The following is a 10395-nucleotide window of genomic DNA, read 5'->3' as shown; positions in this document are numbered from 1 at the left end:
TTGTATTTTTAGTAGAGACGGGGTTTCACCATTTTGACCAGGATGGTCTCGATCTCTTGACCTCGTGATCCACCCGCCTCGGCCTCCCAAAGTGCGGGGATTACAGGCTTGAGCCACCACGCCTGGCCTTAAGATCCTTTTAAGTCTCCATGAAATCACTGTTTTTATCAAGATGAGTATAGAACGGCCGAAGGGTCACTAGGGTAGCTTTCTCTTTAGTTTAATGTGTTCCCCATGCTTTTTAATCTGTAACACACTTGTAGTCATTTGTAATTTTCTAGTACACCATGGGGAACAGAAATGTCTCTGAAATGAAAACTGGTTGGTTGTGGAAAGTGATGGCTGCTGAAGGAAGGCATAGGGAGTTAACCTTTAAAATCTGTGCTGACTGGCAGCTGTGGTGGCTCATGCCTGTAATCCCAACACTTTGGGAGGCCAAGGCAGGTGGATCACTTGAGGCACGGAGTTTGAGACCAGCCTGGCCAACATGGGAAAACCCTCCTCTAGTAAAAATATAAAAATTAGCCGGGTGTGGTAATGCGCATCTGTAATCCCAACTACTGGAGGCCGAGGCAGGAGAATCACTTGAACTTGGGAGGCAGAGGTTGTGGTGAGCTGAGATTGCGCCACTGCACTCCAGCCTTGGCAACAGAACGGGACTCCATCTTAAAAAAAAAAAATTGTGCTGACTATAATAAAGGGGAAGAGAGGAAGAGAATGGGAAGGGAGAAGAAAGGTAGAACTGGAGGAGAGGGAGAAAAGAGTAGGAAGAATGTGAAACAAAAGACCAAGGGGATATGCTTAGTTTGGGGGAGGAATTGGAATTTAACCTTGCCACAATGATGCACTCTCACACCTTTAGCTTACCCAAGTAGGAGACACAGCAAGGGCATTTCCATGCACAGAGTGTCCAGTAAACCCGTAAAGAAACCTGGTATAACAGCTTTGGCTTTCTTTGAACATCATAACCCTGTTTTGGAGCTGCGGCTTCTAAAGAATAGGCTCAGCCGCCACTTGTTCTTTGGTTCAGGACACAACATGAATTGGGTTGAATTTATCAGCAAGTCACAGACATTTAAGTCCTCAGAGAAACCTCTTAGTAATTTGATTTGTACTAATTAGCCCAGGAGCTCTTGCCTCAGGATAACATCAACCTAGTTCTTCATCTTAAGAGATAAAAGAATGAACAATTAGTATTCTAAGGTCATAAGGCCTCTGGAGCACATCTCGATTGGTGCTTCTCAAGCATTTTGAGGCTGGACTTTTCTGGGTCCTGCCCTGTCCCTTTCTTTGTGTGTGGGTTTTGTGGGTTTTTTGGGTTTTTGTTTGTTTGGTGTCATTGTTGTGTTGTTTTAAATTGTTCTTGTGTTACTGGAATTGGCTCTGAAAGTGATCAAGCTAGAGCTAAGTGAGCACCTTTTCTTTAACCATCCTTTGTTTCACCACGCCCCTGGAAAGCCAAGGTTCCTTGCAACTTTTCTGTATACCTCTATATGGAAACTACTAACCCGTCCTTGTCCCTTCCATTTAGGAACACTGACTTCTAAAGCACCGTAGAAGTTATTGACAATTAAGTGCATAATTACATTGGAAGAGGTTTTAGAAGAAGGGTGGTAGTGATTCAGCTTTTTAACTGAAGGCCAGGCTGAGGAAGGGGGCTTCAAGTTCAGCTCAAGGGATTTAGGTGGAACATGGAAGAGGGCTTTGGAATCTCCTTCTTTGGATGGAGTATTTTAAAGCCAAGTAATTTTTTTTTTCTTCTAGTGACATGATTCCTGGGAGAACTTTCTCTTTCTCTCTTTTTTGCAAGGTACTCAGGCCCCCTCAAAGCTAAGGAACCTTCACCATTAGTGTTCTGCTGCTATATCTTAGAAACTGATAAATAGAAAGTGAGTGAATTTTGAATCCAGGACTTTTCAAGCACCTGAAGACTTAAGAGCCCGCATGGTAGGTTGGGTAAAATGGCAAATTCACCTGATAATTAATTTCCCTGTTAGGCATCAACTTCTAACGCATCTCGCCTGGAGAGGCCTCCAATGAAACCCTTCATTCTCACTCGGAACACGGCCCAAGCCAAGTAAGTAGTACTAGAAAGTGGTTTGCTTTGCAACCCTCTGCTTTTATGGGTCAGGGTGGCAATTCATGAGTAACCCACAGACTGGGTGGTGTTGAAAAGTCATGATCTCACCTGTGGAAGTTGTTCTTTCATCAAAGGGATATTATCTCTCCTGAAACTTTCTCCATGTCTCTCTTCCTCAGATACTTTCTTCACAAACTTGAGCTTAAAAATAGACACACATTCATATAGACCTTCAGCTCTAGTACTTCGTGAAAAAAAAAAAAAGAAAAAGAAAACAAAGACACATATGGGCCAGGTATGGTGTGGCTCACACCTGTAATCCCAACACTTTGGAAGGCCAAGGCGGGCAGATCACCTGAGGCCAGGATCACCTGAGGCCAACTTGACAAAACCCAATCTCTACTAAAAATACAAAAATGAGCTGGGTGTGGTGGCAGGTGCCTGTAATCCTGGCTACTCAGGAGGCTGAGGCAAGAGAATCACTTGAACCCAGGAGGTAGAAGTTGCAGTGAGCTGAGATCACCCCACTGCACTAGCCTGGGTGACAGAGCAAGATTCCATCTCAAGAAGAAAAAAGGCACACATGTAAACAAGCAAATAAAACAGAAAAAAGAAAATAATTGAATGGAGAATTGTATACTTTAAATTTTTTTTTTTTTTTTTTTAACATTATTGGCACTCTTCCTGCCTTCAGCTACGATTCTCAAAAGGACATATTTGCCTCTCTCTGATTTAATTCTGAGTTCTTGAGATGCTTTTCCCTAGGGTGGCAGGAGAGTCTCTTTCTTTTCTGAACCTTTCAGAGTCAATCACCCAACCCATTCCACAGTGTCTTCACTGCTCTGTGGGGCATTGGCCTCTGGGATTGCTTAATGGGAGATGATCCTGGGCTATTCATCTTCTCATGAAGGCTCTTGACCTTAATGCCCCTTTCTGGATCCCTTTTTTTAAACATATCCTCCCATGAGTTTGTACAACTCCTTAGAAGTTGACTAGATAGGGAACAAGGCTGAAAAGGACACAGATTTTGTTGTTAAAGAGAAGAGACTTTTTAGTAGTGTTGTTGGGTTTTTTGGTTTGTTTTTTTGTTTGTTTTGTTCATTTTCTAAATGGAGTGTAATTTTTGCAGAGTATTTGGAGCTGGTTATCCAAGTCTGGCAACTATGACGGTGAGTGACTGGTATGAGCAACATCGGAAATATGGAGCATTACCAGATCAAGGAATAGCCAAAGAAACACCAGGTATGACTGGATAGGAGGGAAATAGTACTTTTACTCCCTGGCAATTAACTTCTCACCAAGTATAGTTGTCCTTTAGGAGTAGAAGTAGTGGGGACAAAGAGTCTAAGTAATAGAAACATTCTAGGCAGTATTGTGTTTATTATTAAATAGCAAATTATTATGGGAGGATGGGGACAGCAATAGCATAGTTTGTAAATCTCTCCACATGTCATGACATAATAACAGAGCAGCTGTATAGCAAAATCAGAAATCCATGGATAGCCGTTCTGCACCTGGTAATGGCAGAAGAGGTTGTATCAGGCCAGCCTCTCATACAGATAACAATTACAAACTGAACAAAATATTTTAAAAAACTACTACCTGAAGGTACTGGAAAGTAACCAAAAGCAGGTGTAAGCTAAAGGACAGTCAGCACTTAGAAGGAGGGAATGATAGTTGGAATTCCTTGAGGGCAGGGACTTTGACTTACTGTCCCTTTAGTGCCCAACTTGGTAATTGGATCATAGTGGGTACATGGAGTTGTCTTTGGAAAGGGAAGATGGAGAGGGTGGCTATCAAAAATGTGGAAGCCATAGGGCATAACAGAAAAAGTATGGACAGACCTGGGGTGAACAATCCAACTCCTGTCACTTAATAGATGGGACATCCTAGCCCCTTTAGCCTCAGTTTCCTTATCTCATATATTATCCATTTGATCCTTTTTAAAAAGGAAAAATAGAGACAGAGTCTCACTGTGTTGCCCAGGCTGGTCTCAAACTCCTGGGCTCAAGCAATCCTCCTGCCTCAGCCTCCCAAAGCACTGGGATTACAGGCATCAACCACCATGCTCAGCTTCATTTGATCCTCTTAACTTCATGAAGACATATTCTTATCCTCATTTTAAGATGAGAAAGTGCTCTGGGACAAATAGGTGAAAACAAAAAGAAAAAAATTAAATAAGATAGGCCAGGCACAATGACTCACACCTGTAGTCCCAGCACTTTGGGAGGCTGAGGCAGGTGGATTGCTTGAGCTTAGGAGTTTAAGACTGGCCTGAGCAATATGGCAAAACACCATATCTACCAAAAATAGAAAAACCAGCTGGGTGTAGTGGCATGCACCTTTTAGTCCCATCTACTTGGGAAGCTGAGGTGGGAGTATCACTTGAGCTTGGGAGGCAGAGGTTGTAGTGAGCCAAGATCACAACAGTGCACTCCAGCCTGGGTGACAGAGTGAGACCCTGTCTCAGATAAATAAGATGAGGAAGTAGTCACTGAGAACTGACTTATCCATAGCTAGAAAGTGGCCTGGGTAGGATTTAAAAATCTGTCCTTCAAATTCCCAGGTTTAGTTCTATTTCTACTATAGCACCAAAAAGTGAAGAGTGGTAATTTGAAGGAATTAGCTTTTCACTTGTGGGCCAACTGCAGTTACTATGATGTGGGGTAACTCAAGCTTAGATAGGAACTTGCTGTCTTGTTGTTTGAGGAGAGAACTGAGATCAGGGTGACTAGCAGCTGAAAAATGAAGGAGGATATCCCAGAAAAGAGAGAACCGCAGAGAAAACACCCTGATTCTGTATATAAACCCTACTGAAATCTCTGGCTGACTATGCATGCACAGACTCTAAGCACCTCGACTAATGCTAAAATAACTGAATGGAGACTTCAGCTGTTGCCCAGTGCAAGGGAGACAGAATTTGGTATTTTGGTTTTAGACAAATTAATTGCCTGCTAAAATGAAAAATCAGTACCCTTTAGAGGAATGAAACAGAATTTAGAATCTCTCAGTATATATATCATTTATCACATCTAGAATTCAATTCTAAGCTATTAGACGTGAAAAAAACAAACAGGAAAAATGTGACTCATAACTCGAAAGGCAATCAATGGATACCAACCCCAAGATAACTCAGGTGTTAGAGTTAGCAGACAGGGACTTTAAAGCAGCTTATTTCTATCCTCAAGGGCAGAGAGCAAAATATGTTTGTAATTAATGAAAAGATAAGAAATCTCAGCAGAGAAATAGAAACTATACACACAGAAAATTCTGGAATGGAAAAATACAATATCTGAAAATTCAAAGTCAGTGGATGAGCTTAATACCAGATTGTTGCTGACAGAAGAGCTTGTCGGTTAACTTGAAGATCAATAGAAGTTATCCAATCTGAAAACAAAAAAGATTGGGAAAAAGTAAGCAGCATCTTGATGGCCTGCAAAATTATGTACAGAGATCCCATGTATGTGCAACTGGAATGCCAGTACGAGAGGAGAAAGAAGGGAACAGAAAAACATTAGAAGAAATGATGGCTAAAGATTTCCCTAGATTCAGAAATGTCAGCAAACCCCAAGCAGTTTAAATACAAAGAAAATCACACATAATCTGCACATGTACCCCAGAACTTAAAGTATAATTTAAAAAAAGAAAAAGAAAATCACACATAGGCACATTATAGCCAAACTGCAGAAAAACGGAGAAAAAGGAAATTTTGAAATCATCCAAAGATAAAGTACACATTACAAATAGGAGAACAAGGACATAAATTATTGCTGAATTTCCATTAAAAACTGAGGGAGCCAGAGATGGTGGAACGTCTTCAAAGTGGTGGGGGGAGGAAGTTGTCAACGTGTAATTTTATACCCAGTGAAAAATATCCATAAAATGAAGATGAAATTAAGACGTTTTCAGATAAATGAGAGCTAAAAGAATTCTTCACCAGAAAATTGGCATTAGAGAAATGCTGAAGGAAATTCCTCAGGCTCAGGGAAATGGTACCAGATAGAAACATAAATATTCAAGGAGCGAAGAGCAGCAGAAATGGTAATTATGTGGGTAAATACAAAGAACTATCTCCCTCAACCCAATTTTAAAAAACTATACATGGCTTCTCAAAGCAAAAATTACAATACTGTCTCGTGAGGTTTATAATGTATTAGGTATAATATATATGACAACCATCGCAAAAAGGTCAGGGTAAATGGAACTATTTTGTTTGTGAGATTCTTCTGTTTTATGTTAACTGATACATGTCTATGGCTGTATAACAAATTACTCTAAAACTTAGTAGCTTAAAATAATCAGCATTTATTGTATCACGTAGTTTCTGAGGATGAGGAATTCAGGAGCAACGGAGTAGTCCTAGCTCAGAAACATTCATGAGGTTGCAGTCAAGCTGTCAGCTGGGGCTGCAGTCTTCTGGAGGCTTGAACGGGACTAGAGAATTCGTTGCTAAGCTCATTGATGTAGCTGAGGACAGGAGGCTCACATAGGGTTGCTCACAACATAATAGCTTCCTTTCCCTAAAGTGAATGATCTGAGAATGACCAAATCGAAAGCCTCAATATCTTTCATAATGTTGGAATATGACTTCTGCCCTATTCTGTTGGTCATTATAGACCAACCCTGATATAGTATGAGAGGGGTCTCCATAAGAGCATGAATACCAAGAGGCTGGGATTATTGGGCACCATCCTTGAGGGCCCCCATCACATAGTATTAACCCTAGGCTGGGAAGTTAAGCTTGAACATTGTATTTCCTAGAGCAACCACTTAAAAAATAACTTGTCAAGAGAATGAGAAAACAAGCCACAGCCTGAGAGAAAATACTTGGGAAAGACATATCTGATGAAGGACTTTTTATATTTTACTCAAAATATACAAAGAACTCTTAAAACCCAACAATAAGAAAAGGAGCAGTTTTAGGCCAGGTGTGGTGGCTCACATCTATAATCCCAATACTTTGGTAGGCCAAAGTGGAAGGATCCCTTGAGCCCAGAAGTTCAAGACCAGCTTGAGCAACATAGTAAAAAAAGACCACTCTCCATAAAAAAAAATTTTTTTTTTTAACTAGCCAAGCATGATGGCTCGTGCATGTAGTCCCAAATATTCAGGAGGCTGAGGTGGGAGGATTGCTTGAGCCTGGGAGGTCAAGGCTGCAGTGAGCCATTATCATGCCACTGCACTCTAGCTTGGATGACAGAGCAAGACCCTGTCTCAAAAAGGGAGCAGCCTGATTAAGAAGTGGGCCAAAGACCTTAACAGATACCTCACCAAAGAAAATATACAGATGACAGATATGCATGTGACAGGATGCTCTACATCATGTCATCAGGGCAATGCAAATTAAATAACACTGAGATGCCACTATACATCTGATAGAATGGCCAAATTCAGAGCACCTTAAATGTAAATGGAATAAATCTTCAAATTAGAAGCCAGGGATCGATATCAGGCCTACCTGCATGCTGTCTATAAGAGATACATTTTAAATATGAAGACACAGATTGGTTACAAATAAAAAGAACACTTCGGGAGGCCTAGGTGGGCAGATCATGAGGTAAGGAGTTCACGTCCGGACTGACCAACAGGGTGAAACCCTGTCTCTACTAAAAATACAAAAATTAGCCAGGTGTGGTGGTGCACGCCGTAATCCCAGCCACTTGGGAGGCAGAGGCAGGAGAATTGCTTGAACCCGGAAGGTGGAGGTTGCAGTGAGCCAAGATCGCACCACTGCGCTCCAGCCTGAGTGACAGAACAAGACTCTGTCTCAAACAACAACAAAAAAAGATATATAGGTTGCATCCTAAATCTGAAAATTCAAAGCCTAAATGCTCCAAAATCTGAAAGTTCTTAAGACTAATGTGATGCTTAAAGAAATGCTCACTGGAGCGTTTTGGATTTTCAGAGTTGGGATGCTCAACCAGTAAGTATATAATGCAGCTATTCCAAAATAAAAAACAAATCTGAAATACGTCTGGTCCCATGCATTTCAGATAAGGGATACTCAACCTGTAGCATGCTAACAGTAAGCATAAGAAAGCTGCAGTAGCTACAGTAATATCAGATAAAGTAGATTTCAAGATAAAAAGGTATTAATCGGAGATTTTAAGAGGGCATTTTCTACTGATAAAGTGGCAATTTTTCAGGTAGACATAGCAGTCATAAATGCATTTGTGCCTAATAATTTTCAGATTATTTACTTAAATACTTACAGGCCACTATAGGGTTATTAATTGGCCTAATTTCAATATTATTGTGTCTCAAGGAACAGAGAGGCCTGGGGACAGGGTCAGGACAGACAGACAGTGGAGCAGTCAGAACATACACATTTACCCAGTAAGTTCTCTGTTTTCTCTGGGCATGGTTTGTGGTGCCCCAAAACAATGACATTAGTAATATCAAAGACCACAGATCACCATAACAAATATAATAATGAAAAAGTTTGAGAAACTGTGAGAATTACCAAAATGTAACACAGTGACACGAAGCGAACAAATGCTCTTAGAAAAAGGACAGCAGTAGACTTGCTCATTGCAGGGTTGCCACAAACCTTCAATTTGTTTAAAAAAAAAAAATGCAGTCTCTGCAAAGCATAGTGGAGTGAAGCACAATAAAACAAGGTATGCCTCCACCATCTTTTCAGATACCCATGGAACATTACCAAGGTCAATCATATACCAGTACATGAAATAAGTCTCAATAAATTTTCAAAAATTGAAATCACACTGGATATGCCCTCAGACCACAATGGAATTAAATTAGAAATCAATAACATAGCTAGAAAATTCTCAAATATTTGAAAATTAAACAACATACTTCTAAATAACCTGTAGGTCCAAGAAGAAATTAGAAAGAAAATTAGAAAATAATTCTAACTGGGAATAAGTTCAAAAGACCTGTTATACAGCATGGTGACTATAGTTAATGATGATATATGGTATTCTTGAAAAATTGGCTGGGCGCGGTGGCTCACACCCGTAATCCTAATACTTTGGGAGGCCAAGGCGGGTGGATCACCTGAGTTCAGGAGTTCAAGACTAGTCTGGTCAACATGGTAAAACCTCGTCTCTACTAAAAATACAAAAATTAGCTGGGTATGGTAGCAGGTGCCTGTAATCCCAGCTACTTGGGAGGCTGAAGTAGGAGAATCAGTTGAGCCCGGGAGACAGAGGCTGCTGTGAGTCAAGATCATGCCATTGCACTCCAGGCTGGGCAACAGAGCAAAACTGCATCTCAAAAAGAAAAATACAAAGTGAATGTTAAGTGTTCTTACTACAAAGATAACAATGTGAGGTACTGCATCTTTTAATTAGTTAACTATCCCATAATGCATACTTCAGAACATGCTGTACACAATAAATATGTTTATCTGCCCATTTAAAAATGAATAAAAGAGAATACTTTGAACAGAATGACAGTGAAAGTACAGCATCAGAATTTATGGGATACAACTCGAGTAATGCTGAGATGGAAATATGTATAACTTTCAACACTTACATTAGAAAAAAGGAAGATAAAATCAGTTACCTAAGGTTCTACCTCAACAAAGGGAAGGGAGTGCATAGAGAACAAAGCAAGCCCAAAGTAAATAGATGAAAGGAAATAAAGGCAGGGAAACTAGGGGTGGTAGTGGTCATGGTAGTAATGCACAAAAATTGGACATGTGTATACTCCCATGACCTGGCAGTTTCACTCCTCAGTATATGCCTAAGAGGAATGAGACCCTATGTCCACAGAAGACCTGTACAGGATTGATCACAGCAGCATTGTTTGTAATAGTCCTCACTGAATACACTACTCAAGTGCCCATAAATACTAGAATGAAGAAATAAATTTTGGTATATCCACACAATATAAGACTATGTAGCAATAAAGTTAAACTATAGTTTGTTAGCTGTAAGTGACAAATATAGCTGAATCTCATAAACCTAATTATGAGTGAAAAAAGCCAGATGCAAAAGAGTATATACTGTTTGATTCCATTCATACAAACTTCCAAAAACAGGTGATACTTGTGTGTGCTGGTTGAAAGCCAGTAAATGTTCACCTTTAGTTGGGGATCATGAATGGAACTGGACCTACAGGGGCTTCTAAGGAGTTAGAAATATTTTGTATCTTGATCTGGGTACTGATTACATGGATGTGTTCAATATGTGAGAATTCACTGAGCATACTTTTCTATATTTATATTATACTTCAGTGAATATGAAAAAAACCCATGGACAATATTTATGATGAAAATAGGGGGGCTGGGCGCAGTGGCTCACGCCTATAATCCCAGCACTTTGGGAAGCCGAGGCGGGTGGATCACGAGG

At 40.3% G+C, this 10395-nt stretch overlaps 1 protein-coding gene across 1 annotated transcript in view; it reads left to right on the top strand.

The window, feature by feature from the left end:
• IGBP1 (immunoglobulin binding protein 1) overlaps positions 1-10395 on the top strand; it is a 32113-nt gene that overhangs the window by 13152 nt on the left and 8566 nt on the right. The window contains exon 3 of the mRNA XM_037729315.1: positions 3210-3322. Within this exon, the coding sequence (XP_037585243.1) occupies positions 3210-3322 (113 nt within the window). The remainder of the gene's footprint in view (positions 1-3209; positions 3323-10395) is intronic.

Source organism: Cebus imitator, unplaced genomic scaffold, assembly GCF_001604975.1.
Source record: "Cebus imitator isolate Cc_AM_T3 unplaced genomic scaffold, Cebus_imitator-1.0 Scaffold14, whole genome shotgun sequence".
Taxonomy (NCBI): Eukaryota; Metazoa; Chordata; class Mammalia; order Primates; family Cebidae; genus Cebus; species Cebus imitator.
Note: the sequence above shows the minus strand (reverse complement) of the source record. Positions and strands in the feature narration are given on the sequence as shown.